This window comes from Panulirus ornatus, chromosome 57, assembly GCF_036320965.1.
Source record: "Panulirus ornatus isolate Po-2019 chromosome 57, ASM3632096v1, whole genome shotgun sequence".
NCBI lineage: Eukaryota > Metazoa > Arthropoda > Malacostraca > Decapoda > Palinuridae > Panulirus > Panulirus ornatus.
The window spans coordinates 920,431-936,389 of record NC_092280.1 but is presented as its reverse complement, the minus strand read 5'-3'; the positions used below and the strand labels follow the sequence as shown (position 1 = coordinate 936,389).

Genomic DNA, 15,959 nt, shown 5'->3' with positions numbered 1-15,959 from the left:
CAGCTTTCCATGGTTTACCCCAGACGCTTCACATGCCTTGATTCAATCCACTGACAGCACGTCAACCCCTGTATACCACATCGCTCCAATTCACTCTATTCCTTGCCCTCCTTTCACCCTCCTGCATGTTCAGGCCCCGATCACACAAAATCTTTTTCACTCCATCTTTCCACCTCCAATTTGGTCTCCCTCTTCTCCTCGTTCCCTCCACCTCCGACACATATATCCTCTTGGTCAATCTTTCCTCACTCATTCTCTCCATGTGCCCAAACCATTTCAAAACACCCTCTTCTGCTCTCTCAACCACGCTCTTTTTATTTCCACACATCTCTCTTACCCTTACGTTACTTACTCGATCAAACCACCTCACACCACACATTGTCCTCAAACATCTCATTTCCAGCACATCCATCCTCCTGCGCACATCTCTATCCATAATAATAATAATAATAATAAGAATAATAATAATAAGAATAATAATAATATCATTCCTGGGGATAAGGGAGAAAGAATAATGCCCACATATTCCCTGCATGTCATAGAAGGTGAATAATAAGGGCATCAGTGGGTGGCTGCAAATCCTCCCTTCCTTATTACTTTCCAAATGAAGGAACAGAACAAAGAGCCATGTAAGGAGTTTTCACTCTAAGGATTTATCATGTTTTTGACGATACCTTGTTCACGTGGGCAATGGCAAGCATGTATGGAAAAAATAATAATTTCTAAGTTTTGCATATTTACTGTCATTAAGGCTTGTAACAATGACTGCTTAAAGAAAATAAAAACTTAAGGTGTTAATGAGAAAAAATCTAATCTATGACTTTTTTCTGAAAAAGTATGTTGTTGTTAAGGTGAATATCCTAAATGAGCACCATAACCAAAAATATAACAAATGCAAGGATTTCATGGAAGCTGTTCTATGCACCATACACACTTAGCAACTAAAACTCATACACAGCCACAGGAGGTTTAGCCAACATCAAGTATACAAACCGAAACTCATTTCTCTATTAATAAATGTAAATGTCTTTTTAAACTATTTTTGTAATAAAACATACACATCTTGACTTCAAATAGGAACTGAAAATCACACATTTTTCACATTTCAGAATTTAAAAAAATCATCTTCCTTGCTGTCTTAGATAAGTACAATAAAATCATCCCAAAGAAAAGCAAATTGGTTAAAGTTTAACATGGTTTCTCCCTTTTGTAAACCTGGGAAGCCTCCAGCTTTTTTATGTTGTTTTTACGATGTTCTAAAACTGAACCTAATAGTTATATCCTTTATCTGAAATTTACTTGGCAAAAATTTCTATGGCCATTCAATTCCCATACCTTGATCTGAGAGAAAGATTTATGTGTTTTGTGACTGTCTAGAAAGGAATACATTTTATGCCACTGTAAATGGCAATTTGTAAAAGTTTACAGTGAATTATCTTAAAAAAGCTTTGCACAGACTTACCTATACCTAACAGGATATGTTTGGTTAGGTTCTACAAAGAGCCAAATCAAATATGAAACATAAGTTCATATCTAGCATACAAGATCAAACATAGGGTAGATTTCAAATTAGGTCCTACATACAAGATAGCTATGGTAGAATGTTTCCTTGCTTCAACATAAAAGCCTAATTCAGCTTTGTCAGAATGGTCCTACTTGAAATTCTGAATTTACTGCTAAGCAGTTCTTTACATATAATCAAAAACACTTGACACTGTGTTGCATTAGAAACTTTTATCATTCAATCTTTCCCTATCACTGAAACCTAAACAATAGTAATCTTTCATATTCATATAAGCCTACACTTAAAAATGGCTTTTCCCCTGAACCAGCCAAAGTTTACTTTCAAAAAGTTTTCCTAAAATCATATCAAACTTATGGACTTCATTCAAATCTAACATCACTAACACTAGTAATTACCTCTGAACAACATATATAAATCTCTCAAAACAGAAATGCCTCAAATTCTAAGGAAATGTTTCAATAGGCTTTTCCCCTGCAACTAACAAATTTCAATTTTTCTTTTACAAAAAAGAATTAGTACTAACACCCCTTACTAACCCTCAAATGAACAGCACCCAACTACATTTCAGCAAATCCATTCTAATCATGAGATCAAGCATTCATATTTCTAGCTTTAGAAAAAAAAGTTTATTACAGTGACTTGGTATATCACACAGAGGGAATGAAGGAAACATATCCTATGTTCCATGTTGCATTTCATTAACTAAGAAAATTCTCCCTTTACCCATGCATATCTTTCAAAGTCCATAACCCAAAAACTGAAACCAAATTTCTGTAGAAGTGACAATCTCTCTAATACTTCAAGTGGCCTGAAGATACTCAATCAAGTATGTTTAAGAAATCTCCATATATATATATATATATATATATATATATATATATATATATATATATATATCTTAAAAAAGTAAACAAAAACCTTCCATCCACAATCAACTGTATTTCTAGTAACTATTTCACCATAAGTTTGAGTAAATCAGCAGAGATACAGATGGCAGTATATGTGTGTGGCATGCCTAGCTGTATGTAAACAATCCAGGTTGAAGCACCTGAACCTTCACAAGACTTCACTTGAACCACAGACAATTAATCCAAACAGTTGTTCTGGTCCTTCCCAGTGCTACCTGGGAGGACCAGAAGCCAGACCAGGCTAAATGAATATTACCTGTCAGGTAACACAACAGATCTGGATACTAGGATGTCAAATTGGCAGGTGCCTTTCTCAGACCAGCCCACCTCCACTCACTTTATTTGTTATTTTCTATCACTTTCTCACTAAGAATCATCTATTACATAACTGTCCAGCGTACTTCTTGGCGTTAAAGGTCACTTTCGGCCACAAACTTCCAGGCATCTTTCGAAATTACTTTCAGATATGAAAATCAATGGCCCACTGCCAAACATAAACACAGCCGAGAGAGGCAGCCCGAGTGCACCACACCTTATCTAACACTGCAACACCGCTGAAAACCTTAATTACGCCTCGTTTATGGGTTTTTCTGGGGAATATCACCCCAAATACACTGTCACTAGATGCTAAATAGCGAAAAACGAAAATTCCACTATGATATTGTTCGCTGTGGCTTGATAGATGGCAGCACTGCGCAATTTCCAGTTTTTAACACCGAGCTTATTTCTCACGATCTCCACTAGTATTTCAACTCATTCCTTTCATGTCATACTTGGTAATCGTCATACAACCACTAAATTGATGATATGACATCATTTTCACTTCCAGGAAGGCGCGAAATGCCAAAATATTGAGCGAGAGGTGTGTTGTTTCTGTCTGACAACCAATTATTTACCAAGGGACTCGTATTAACCCTAAAATTACAGCCCAGCCACTTACCTTGTCGACACCTTTCATGCGGGACACCATACACAGCATCTCTTTACATCCTAAAACAGTGCTGAACAACGATAAAACCACCGCGGAAGAGACTAAAATTACATATAAATGTACATATACGGCTTGGCGCCATTGTGGTGGGAAAAAATAAACGTCTCTCTGGGTCACGTGATCTGAACGAGAAACAGCGAGATCCCGCGAGGTTCAGCGAGATTACACACAACCCACACTTTATTAAGTATATTTAAATGTTTAAAAGTACAAGTATGTTATTAATTCTACAATTACTCTATGTATACAGGATTTTTATATTAATAAGTTGTCTTCTACATTTTTTTAGATATACTCGATAAAAAAACAGTGATTAATTTTGAAGAAAAATAATTGTTGCTGGAACAAGTCTGTACAATTCAGAAATTGGAATGGTATCGACATTGGAGTCATTACCATTTTCTCTGCATTCGCTAATTATGGAAATAAGTTTTGATAATCATATTTTGGTGAACCATATATTGTACTACTTATATTACTATGCTGCGTCAAAATATAACTTAATGAAGATTTAAAGGGCCGTAATTTGTACCAGTACCGTTAATTGATTACTTTAAGTTAAATATGCTAATCGTTACATCACGCAAAGTCGATATGTTGATGAGTTTATGTGTTGTGTTTATAAGATGATGGGCATTATAATGAGTGCGGGAGGCGCTACCATTACTACGGAATGCGTTACTTGTTCCGAACTGTCACATCTCGCCAGCTGATTGCCATCTACCAGACGCGTTACACTATATCATTTTTATAACTTTTTAATTATTTTGTAATCAACACTGCGCTAATATTTTAATCGGAATGATATCTATATGAATTTTAGATGTTTAATTCACAATAATTTTTTTACAAACTTGTTTTTGTATGTTATTGAGCAAAACGAATGAAACATTTTGAGACAAGAAAATGTTGAATGAACTTTCCACCAGGGTCTGATCACAAGTAAACAAACCCACGAAATGGCGGCTGAGTCGGTGAGTGAGGCTCGACCTTCCTCTTTTCTCACTCTTTTCTTATGGATTTACCCACTCTTGTTAGTGATATATGTATGAGAATTGATATTAAATGTGCTGGTGTTCATGGAAAATCTTTTTTGGTTATCATTGTGCGATTTTAGCGACTGAAATTGCAATATTGCTCGGTTGTGTCCCGCGTTGGTTTGTTGTGAATAACAACCACGTTTAAGTGAAGTACGTTTTTGTTATAGGTGAACGATTATGGGTAACAAGGGTTCATATACCCTCTAGGCCACAGTGAAAGTGCATGGATGCAGTTCATTGCTTACCATTTATTATTGTGTGAGTGGGGAAATGTAAATGATTGTATTATATGCTGCTTGTGATTTCAAATTGAAATCGGTGTGAAAATTACGTGAACAGATGAAGTAAGGGATGTGATAGAATGAATAACTGATTGCAGAATAATAAACTGTAGCAGCAGCAGCTGTCCTCGTGAGAACGGAGGCGAAGACTTAGAAGGAAAAGGGAAGTTTTATATACTGGTTGTTTGTCTGTCAAGAAACCTTTATGGCGATTACTTAAACAGATGTAACTATTGTGGATGAGACGTATCATAGCATTACAGCCCACTTCAAAAGGCACCACACCTCATCCCTGTTGTGACTCGACTATCACTGAATACCACTGCATTACTTTTGTAGTTCTCCATCTCTTCTGAATCACTGCAGCCTGTATGTCTTGTGGTATTTTACGTACTCTCATGTTACATTGCGACCCCTTTTGTATGGCACTGAATGTTCACTCGAATGGCACTGCACCTTACCTCCTTGCGTGACACTGCACCCCTACCTCTTGCATAGCACTGAAATTTACCCCTTGTGTGGCATTATTCTTCACATTTTCCATATCACTTCTCCTCATGCATGACACAACAATCCACTGCTTTGGCACTGCATTCCAACTCTTGTATTGCTCTGTAACCATCTCATAAGGCAATTCACTCCACTTCTTGTATTACACAGCACCTCTCCTCTTGTATGGCATTGCACCCCACCTCATATGGCACTGTCCCACATCTCTTTTATGCCACTGCTCTCCACCTCATGTTGCACTGCACCCCACCTTTTGTATGACGCTGCATCCCATTTCTTTTATGGTACTCCCCAGTTTCTAGTGTGCGCTGCATACCATATGTTTGGCGTTACGTCCCATTTATGTAGGATTAACCAACGTACATGTAACAACAATAATGATTTATGTGGCATTGTACTGAATCCGTATAGGTGAATGGCACTGCACAAGACTCCAAATCGCCCAGTGTATGACACTAAAGCCCAGTTGTTTATGGCATTAAACCTCATATGTACTCTACCACACAGTACCTCAGATGTGTAACACTGTCTTATCTATTATTCTTTAAAGATGTACATCTTTTGTAATGTAGTTGCGTGACTCCAAAAGTAGCGTCATAATGAACTGGACTCACTATGTGACACCAGGCTGGATTGTTTGGCTTCGTATCTCAACTGTTATGTGTTTACTATGACACCTGGCTGTATTGTTTGGCTTCGTATCTCATCCAGTGTCTGTTTACGATACCTTATCTGTTGTTGTTTTTGTATTGTGCTTTATTATACATCACTGGCACACACCTGATTTGTAATATGCTTCTGTACGGCCCTGGACGTTACTTTCGTTTTGCTGGTGCCAAATGTATGGTAGAAACTCCACATATTTTTTGTTGAAATGGACAAGACCTCTCTTGTAATATTACACTGTAAACGATCTCCTGTGTCTTGTGGTATAGAACTACAGCTGTCACTGAGTTTTTCCCTTGTATATTATGTTCTTACTAAATGATCTGCTTCTGTCTCTGGTCCCATTTTATTGTGTGGCACTAAATGCTCAGCTCTTGTCCGTCATGATACGTTTTGCTGCACAGTGTCATTAACATTGACGCTGAATGCCACCTGTTGTCACAGTGCCTCTCGTGTTGCGCAATACTGGACCCGACTGTTTTGTAACAAAATACCGTCACATAAACAATAGTCAGCTCTTATTGTACGGGTCTGTGGCCTTAGACCTCATTTTGATAGTGACAGTATTCACTGCTTGAGTTACACCGGGTGTCAACTTTAATCCAAACCAGATGATATATGTGTGGCACTTACGCGACCCCTGTTCCGTGGCACCCAGCAAGCATGTGGCAGTATAAACCTCAGGACCCAACCTATTTTTTGACACTGGACCCCCGACACTTTTATATTTCGACTGGTCTCATATGTGACTTTAGACTGTTCGTTTCAGATGACAGTGGACACTGACTGCCGTGTGACACTATTCATTCCTTTTGACGCTGATCGTCCCTTTTGTGTGACACTGGCCTGACGTGTATCATTCACTGGGCCCAACGGTTGTTCCATAATAGAACCTATCTGTCTTGTTCCTAGTATTTCATAAAGTGTTACGTCAGTTTGTCATCATGAAACAAACATTCCATCATGTCTCTCAACACTTTCACCAACTTTTCCTAAACAGCATCATGGAGCAAACGTTTCGTCAGGTGTCTCATCAACCTTTTCTGAAGCCATCATGGAACAAACGTTTCAGTAGATGTGTCATTATTTTCACTCATCTTCCATGAGGGCATTACAAAACAAACGTAATGTCATATTCCCGAGAGTTTCACTAGCCTTTCCTTCATACTATCGAGAAACACACACACACACACACACACACACACATATATATATATATATATATATATATATATATATATATATATATATATATATATATATATATATATATATTGATCTACATTGTTCGTAAAGTGACGCGTCCTCTTAAAGGGCACTGGGAGTCAGATATTATCGCTCTGTCACAAGATAGGAAGAGAAACTCCGTCCGTCGTGCACACGTGCTCTTACACCAACACGTGCTGCCGTCCGTCGTCCGCACGTGCTCTCACACCACACGTCATGCCGTCCGTCGTCCGTACGTGCTCTCACACCACACGTGCTGCCGTCCGTCGTCCGCCTGTGCTTTCACACCACACGTCTTGCCGTCCGTCGTCCGCACGTGCTCTCACACCATATGCCATGCCGTCCGTCGTCCGCACGTGCTCTCACACCACACGTCCTGCCGTCCGTCGTCCGCACGTGCTCTCACACCACACGTCCTGCCGTCCGTTGTTAACACGTGCTCTCACACCACACGTCCTGCCGTCCGTTATTAACACGTGCTCTCACACTACACGTCCTGCCGTCCGTCGTCCGCGCGTGCTCTCACACCGCACGTCCTGCCATCCGTCGTGCACACGTCCAAACAACACGACACGAGATGGTTAAAGTAACAACCCCCCCCCCCCCTTCCACCAACCTGGACCCCACCTGTTGTGTGCCACAGGACCCCCACCTGTTGTTTGTCACTGGGCCCCACCTGTTGTGTAACACTGGAGCCCACCTGTTGTGTGACACAGGACCCCCATCTGTTGTTTGTCACTGGACTGCACCTGTTGTATGACAACCCCTCCTGTTATGTGCCATTGGATCCTTCTTGTTGTGTGAGGTAACCTCCACTTACTTGACACTTGACCCCACATGGTGTGTGTGTGTGATATTATATCCTATCCATTGTGTGGCTCTACTCCTGCTACTGTTTGTCACGTCCCCAGATGCTGTGTGGCACCATCCTGTTTACTGTGTGACACCATCCCAGTTGAGTTGTAACACTATTCCAGCTGTTTTGTGGCACTGTCTCAGCTGTTGTGCTGCACTGTATCCCAGCTACTGTGTAGCGCTGTATCCCATCTGCTGTGTGGTATTGTATCCCAGATGTGTGACACTATCCCAGTTGCTGTGTGGCATTGTATCCCAGATATGTGGCACTGTAGTCCAGCTGCTGCGTGTCACTGTATCCTTGAGGTGTGGCACTGTATCTGAGCTGGTGTGGCACTATTTCAGATTTGTGGCATTGTATCCCAGATATTTGACACTAATTCAATAGCTGTGTGGCACTGTATCCCAGATCATGGCTAGCACTGTATCCAAGCTGCTTTATGGCACTACATCTTAGATCATGGCTAGCACTGTATCTCATCTGTTTTGCAGCACTGTATTCCATCTGCTGTGTGGCACTGTATCCCAAATATGTGGCACAGTATTCCAGCTGCTTTGTGGCACTGTATCGCAAATATGTGGCACAGTATCCCAGCTGCTGGGTATGGGCATTGCTTGCCAGATTTGTGAGATCGCATCTCATATGTGTGGCACTACACACATGACCACCAGCTGCCAGTGATCACATGTGGCACTAAACACATCACCACCAGCTGCCAGTGATCACATGTGGCACTAAACACATGACCACCAGCTGCCAGTGATCACATGTGGCACTAAACACATGACCACCAGCTGCCAGTGATCACATGTGGCACTAAACACATCACCACCAGCTGCCAGTGATCACTTCTGAAAATGTTATTCATAAAGACCTCGCTTATCTTATATGGACTGCCATCCCTTTGGCGGGCTCATCTGTGCTTCAGCATCCTTCTATGTTACCCAACTGCATTGTTGCTCATCTGATCTGTGAGTTTCTCTACATTTTCCATCAGTTTCTTTGTAATGTTTCGGATATTTGTTGCTTAGGATGTTAGCTGCTTACGTGCTCTGGATGTTGCACCCCTCATGATGCTTACTTATTCTGGAGGTTACATGTCTCTCATGCCAAAATGAATGACAGTAGTATGATTTGCTTATCATACCGTCCAAGATTCTCAGTGCATAACTTATGATGTATCTCGTCCATCTGCCTTCGAGAAGATAAAGTCTAGGAAATTGAGTCATTCCCAATGGTTTTGATATGTGACCTTTATTGTGGCGAGTTCATTTTTTTTCTTTGCTGTCCTTCAGGTCCACAGTTTTGTCTGCCTGTAGAGGTGATATTAACACAGAAGTATTCGTCTGTGGAGCCCATGGCTGCTTTGAAAAGTATAATCAGTTTTCCTTCTCCAGTTTAGCAGACTGGCACAGATTCTTGCTGATCATCCTCGGGTGAGGTGATGGCTGTCATGTTGGCTTGCAGAAGGGAAGATCATGTGGCAGAATTAGTCCCGGGAATCATACTCATTCCCACGTGATATGAGGATGAATGGGTTTGTATGTGGTATTCTTACTTTTCGTAAATTCCTCTTGAGTGAAAGATGTGTAGCTTTTCTTCATTAGGTAATATATTATCGTAGTACAGTGGGACATACGTCTGATTGTTGTGCTTCAAAGACTATTGGTAGAGTTTGGTTTTGGATCCGAGTGCTGAGACCTGCTACTGTAGTCAGTTATAAGTAACCAAGGAGATTATCTCGAATAGGAAGGCCTATGGACATCTAGCTTTCAACTGATAACTATTAACACTGAACATAATAACATAGCATTCCTTAGTATTACTGTCATAAGGTGTGCAGTTGGTCATCCTACATCAGTTTACTACACGCGGACATCCTTGAAGCAAACTTGGCATATGAGGAGTTTTTTCTCTTCTGTCCCACTTTCATGAGTTTCACACAAGATTTTGAGTGTATTGTGAGTGTCTGGTTTAGATTAGTCTCTTTTCTTTGGCCTGGTGACGTATTATATAAGTAACCCAAATTCACTTATCCCGTGAACGCCTCTCTTCCTCAAAGCCTGTGCCACAACATCTTTCCTTTTACTTCTGGCTTTCCACCTCCCACATGCTCCTTTTTTTTTTTATTTATCATATAAAGTGTTTAGACCTCGGAAAATTGTAATGATCTGCTGCTTCTACAGGATCGCATGAAGTTGATGTCTGCCTGCTCAGCTGCAGAGAACTTCACCAAGTTGTATTATGAATCTGTTGATAAGGTAAGAGCAAACTTAATATTCTCCACATAACACTGAAAAGCCGTTGTGAACACAGACCACTTCAGGTTGTAGTTTTAATATATATATATATATATATATATATATATATATATATATATATATATATATATATATATATATATATATATATATATTTTTTTTTTTTTTTTTTTTTTTTTTTTTGCCGCTGTCTCCCGCGTCTGCGAGGTAGCGCAAGGAAACAGACGAAAGAAACGGCCCAACCCACCCCCATACACATGCATATACATACGTCCACACACGCAAATATACATACCTACACAGCTTTCCATGGTTTACCCCAGACGCCTCACATGCCCTGATTCAATCCACTGACAGCACGTCAACCCCGGTATACCACATCGCTCCAATTCACTCTATTCCTTGCCCTCCTTTCACCCTCCTGCATGTTCAGGCCCCGATCACACAAAATCTTTTTCACTCCATCTTTCCACCTCCAATTTGGTCTCCCTCTTCTCCTCGTTCCCTCCACCTCCGACACATATATTCTCTTGGTCAATCTTTCCTCACTCATTCTCTCCATGTGCCCAAACCATTTCAAAACACCCTCTTCTGCTCTCTCAACCACGCTCTTTTTATTTCCACACATCTCTCTTACCCTTACGTATATATATATATATATATATTTGTTTTTATCTATGATAATCTTCGTTTCCCACGTCAGCAAGGTAGCGCCAGGATACAGACGAAGAAAGACCCATCCACTCATATACACATATATACATACACGGCCATACACGTGCATATACATACGCATACACAGCCATATGTATATGTATGTATATATATGTATACGTTGAAATGTATAGGTATGTATATGTGCATGTGTGGACGTGTATGTATGTACATGTGTATGTGGGTGGGTTGGACCATTCTTTCGTCTGTTTCCTTAAGCTACCTCGATGACACACACACACACACGCACACACACACACACATATATATATATATATATATATATATATATATATATATATATATATATATATATATATATATATATATATATATATATTATCCCTGGGGATAGGGGAGAAAGAATACTTCCCACGTATTCCTGCGTGTCGTAGAAGGCGACTAAAAGGGGAGGGAGCGGGTGGCTGGAAATCCTCCCCTTTCTTGTTTTTTTTTAATTTTCCAAAAGAAGCAACAGAGAAGGGGGTCAGGTGAGGATATTCCCTCTAAGGCCCAGTTCTCTGTTCTTAACGCTACCTCGCTAACGCGGGAAATGGCAAATAGTATGAAAAAAAATATATATATATATATATATATATATATATATATATATATATTGACAAAGAGGATATATATGTCAGAGGTGGAGGGAACGCGGAGAAGTGGGAGACCAAATTGGAGATGGAAAGATAGAGTGAAAAAGATTTTGAGTGACTGGGGCCTGAACATGCAGGAGGGTGAAAGGCGCGCAAGGAATAGAGTGTATTGGAACGATGTGGTATACCGTGGTCGACGTGCTGTCAATGGATTGAACCAGGGCATGTGAATCGTCTGGGGTAAACCATGGAAAGTTCTGTGGGGCATGGATGTGGAAAGGGAGCTGTGGTTTCGGTGCATTATTACATGACAGCTAGAGACTGAGAGTGAACGAATGTGGCCTTTGTTGTCTTTTCCTAGCGCTACCTTGCGCACATGAGGGGGGAAGGGTTTTCATTTCATGTGTAGCGGGGTGGCGACGGGAATGAATAAGGGCAGACAGTATGAATTATGTACATGTGTATATATGTATATGTCTGTGTGTGTATATATATGTATACGTTGAGATGTATAGGTATGTATATGTGCGTGTGTGGACGTGTATGTATATGCATGTGTAAGTGGGTGGGTTGGGCCATTCTTTCGTCTGTTTCCTTGCACTATATATATATATATATATATATATATATATATATATATATATATATATATATATGCCCATACATGCCCATGTACATACATACACATGTACATATCAACATATATACATTTACATATGCATACAGACATATACAAATATACACCCGTGCATATTCGTACTTGCTTGTCTTCTTCCATTCTCTGTGCCACCCCGCCCTACATGATCTAGTATATGCTGGCATTAGGAAAAGGAATGTCTTCAGTGTAAATTAAGTAATGTCTGTCATATTTAAGAAGAAACATGTAATAGTTTTTTACTGTTTTTTTCAGATGAGGCATAAATTGGCAAAGTTATATTTAGAAGATGGAAAATTAGTATGGAATGGAAATGCAGTAGATGGCAACTCCAACATACAAAAATTCTATGAGGATCTGCCACCCAGTCTTCACAATATTACATGCTTAGATTCACAACCTATCCGAGGTAAGATAATGAGTAGTTTCAGAAAATCTTAAAAAAGGGTAAAAGCTTTAACAAGAAATGGAAAACCTTCAATAAGCATTTTTGTTCACCAAATTTTCATTGATTGTTCTTTCTAGAATGCTGTTAGAAAAGTAGTGTGTTATATGCTTTTGCTAATCTCAAAAAATCTAGGTAGTACAGGGAATATGGCAGGGCTTTGGAATGTCACGGAAGTTTATAGAGTTCTAAGGAAATTTGTAGAGACAAAACGATTTACTGAAATGAGTAGGACATATCAGAGGTGGATTAGGTCTAAGTAATTAGTATTTAGTAAGATCATGCAAAATTTTGATATAACATGGTCATTCATTGCTTTCACAGATGGTGTTATGGCTTATAGCATAGGTGAAAAAGTGAAGTAAAGGGTGATTGAAAGAAATGGAAGTTGTGATGCTTTGTATGGTTACGCAAGAGTTATGAATGGATAGAAAGTTTGAGTGAATGTATTATGACCAAATCAGGACATTTTTAATACATCTTTCTTTTTTTCAACAATCATTCTTTTAATGAAAATATCATCCACAGCCACCTCCCAACAAAAATATAATATCTAACCTATTACTCTGCTGCATATGATCTAAATATTGTTTGACAATTTTAAATGCTTTCTTTCATGTTGCATGCATATGTTTAGTCACACCAAATCACAACCATTCATACATATTGGTTGGATGCTTGTGCTACATCTAATAGAGAAACCTTTGCCAAAAGCTGGCACTTATTGCCACAAGATTCTGAGTTATGTGATTCCTTTCAGTATCCTCTTATCTATCTCATGGGAATGATAATTAATTTATTTAGATATTTTCAAAAATAATGGGGAAAGTGGGTGGAAGAGATGAAACAGCTTTAGAGTGCAGGAATGTTAGTGAGCTGGGCGAAGCTGGCATGTATACCCTATGGTTGCTCTGTCCCTACATCTCTGAAAGAACTGTCCACTTCATAAGTCTCTTTTAAAGACTGAAAGATTACGGTCAGGTTGCCCTTCAGTCTTTTCTCTTCCAAGTTGGGAAAATTTAAAGCCTCCAGCTTCTTCTGCAGGCTAGCTTTCGTACTTCTGGTACTATCTTTGTTGAACCACTCAGGATATGCATGGACTATGGTAATTTGTTGTGGTAGAAAGGAATATTGTGCATTACTTTAATCATAATTTGTGGATACAAGGTTAAGATTTGGTTAGAGTGTATAAACTTTATTTGGCAGGAGTGAATGGGAATAGGTATCTCTAGAAATGCGCACATATGATATGTGTTGTTTCGGTGTATTACATAAGACACCTACTGAATGGATGTGAACAGATTTGGCCTTTCTTCGTATGTTCCTGGCACTACCTCGCTAATGGAGGGAAAGGCAATCTATAATAAAAAAAAATCATGATGCATATGATAGATTTTGTTTTAAGCACCTTTACTGTTTAGTTGATAAAAACTTATCGAATGAAATAGATGAATTCTAAGATTATTGGATTTCTAAGATTTGCCAAAGATGGAAGAGCATGCTGTACATATTAGTGATTAGTTATAATTGGGAGATGCTGTATTGGGAAGCTATGGTTTTGGTGCATTACAAATGATAGCTAGAGGATAAACGAGAGCAGATGTGTCCTTTCTTCATCTGTACCTGGCACAACCTTGCTAATGAAAAAAGTTAATGCCCTATCATTGTGCTTGATTTTTTATGTATTACCATTACTCCATCCTCATTTACATGGAATGAATTAAGTGCATACTGTACAGAGATGCATCTTTAGTGGAAATCCATTTTGCAGAACTGAGGTTGAAGACTCCATTTCTAAGGAATTGATTCCCATAAAAAGTGCATTCCTGTAGGCACTGTATGTTAAACATGAATTGTTGATTTGAATATTTGATGTACAGATGGCATATTTTTCAGAGGAGGCAGTTGGTCAACAGTCAACTATACAGGTGACTACTGCTGGATTTGTTACGTTCAAAGATCGTAAGCACCCATTTCATCAGTCATTTTTGATCACAGTTAAAGAAAACAAGTGGAAGGTTGTGTCTGATGTGTTTAGATTTCAGACATCAGCAACATAAAAGTAGATATAGGTGTGGGATGAATATTTATAGTTTAATTTTTATTTCAATTTTCACTCGATCCATTCCTGGAAGTAAGAATGGAGGAAATTGTTATGAATAGGGATATGAATTTGTACTAAGAAATATATGTCAGAAAGCTAATAAACATGCAATATTTTCACTGAATCTGATTAATCTTCCTGAGTGATATTAACCATAGTTTCCAAGAGACATTTCTGAGGGATAGGATCTTTAAAGTACATCACAAGACTTTTTGAAGCATGACATAATACATGTTCAGGCCTGACAGAGAACCTTTTGAATTACAAGTTTAGAATAATTACACCCTGATGCAGGATTTCTCAAGGTATTCTGGAATTTTTTAGGCATAACACAGGTCTTGTTGCACAAATCTTTTCATTAAATGTAGAGCTTATTGCTTAATAGGGCATAATCTTTAATATCATATTCATTAAAATCCCTGTTTGCCTCTTCATTATTCCATGTTAATAAATTCTCTTTGATAAAATCTTACAGCATCCTATCAGTGAGGATATAAGATCTTCAAAGTGTTGAGACATTCATCAGACTAATGCTTGTAGTTTATCCAGTAACTTTAATTTCCTTCATATCTTTTGCAGGCTTAATATATGTACATTCATTTATTGTCCATATTTGCTTTTCCTATGTCTATAGTTCTGCCTACTTATTAGTTTTTTGTTTGAATTTTTTCTTTTTACTGATATATCAAGCTGCTGGTTAAGCAAGTATGTAGAAATTTTATACTGCAAAGGAATAACATTGCTCTATTTTATTGTAAATGTAAATTGCCCTATATGTAACACAAAGGAAGTGTTGTTATGTAAGTTAGCTGCTACTGGTAACAGGTCAGGTAAGAAACTCAATAACAATCAGCATTTTACTCTCTTGTGCAGACATTAGATGGGGGATGTCACCAGAACGTGAGATTTAGCTTGCATTATGCAGGTGGCTCTGTTCTGGAGATGTGATGCAAAATGACAGGTATCTGTGGTCTCATGAGGTGGGCTTCTTACATGATTACTGCCATAGGAGTACCTTCTCTCCTTATGAGGCTCATGCAGCACAAAGGAAGCTGGCAACATTCATTGATTGGGACCACAGGTGATAAAATGTTGTGGTGATGTTTGTGTGTCTATGTGGAGAGTGTGCAGGGCAATTGAATTGTAAGTGCTCTGTGTCTTTAGGGTAGTTGTGTCTGAC

The 15,959-nt window shown here is 39.0% G+C and overlaps 2 protein-coding genes across 4 annotated transcripts in view; one reads left to right on the top strand and one right to left on the bottom strand.

Moving 5' to 3' along the window:
• Positions 1–3,543, bottom strand: part of rno (PHD finger protein rhinoceros) — a 127,201-nt gene extending 123,658 nt beyond the window's left edge. Inside the window, exon 1 of one of the 2 annotated variants that reach the window (XM_071694239.1) lies at positions 3,374–3,543. The gene's annotated coding sequence lies outside the window, so the exon portion shown is untranslated. The remainder of the gene's footprint in view (positions 1–3,373) is intronic. The other variant, XM_071694236.1, reaches the window with a different exon arrangement.
• Positions 3,544–4,332: 789 nt separating this feature from the next.
• Positions 4,333–14,896, top strand: Nxt1 (NTF2-related export protein 1). Of its 2 annotated transcripts, none has more exons than XM_071694235.1 (4): positions 4,333–4,398; positions 10,191–10,265; positions 12,486–12,639; positions 14,572–14,896. In XM_071694235.1, the coding sequence occupies exons 1-4, from the start codon at positions 4,384–4,386 to the stop codon at positions 14,733–14,735; spliced, it is 408 nt and encodes a 135-aa protein (XP_071550336.1). In that variant the 5' UTR covers positions 4,333–4,383; the 3' UTR covers positions 14,736–14,896. The 2 variants fall into 2 exon arrangements, with proteins under 2 accessions (XP_071550336.1, XP_071550335.1); XM_071694234.1 differs by lacking the exon at positions 4,333–4,398 and adding an exon at positions 9,519–9,545.
• Positions 14,897–15,959: the final 1,063 nt, after the last annotated feature.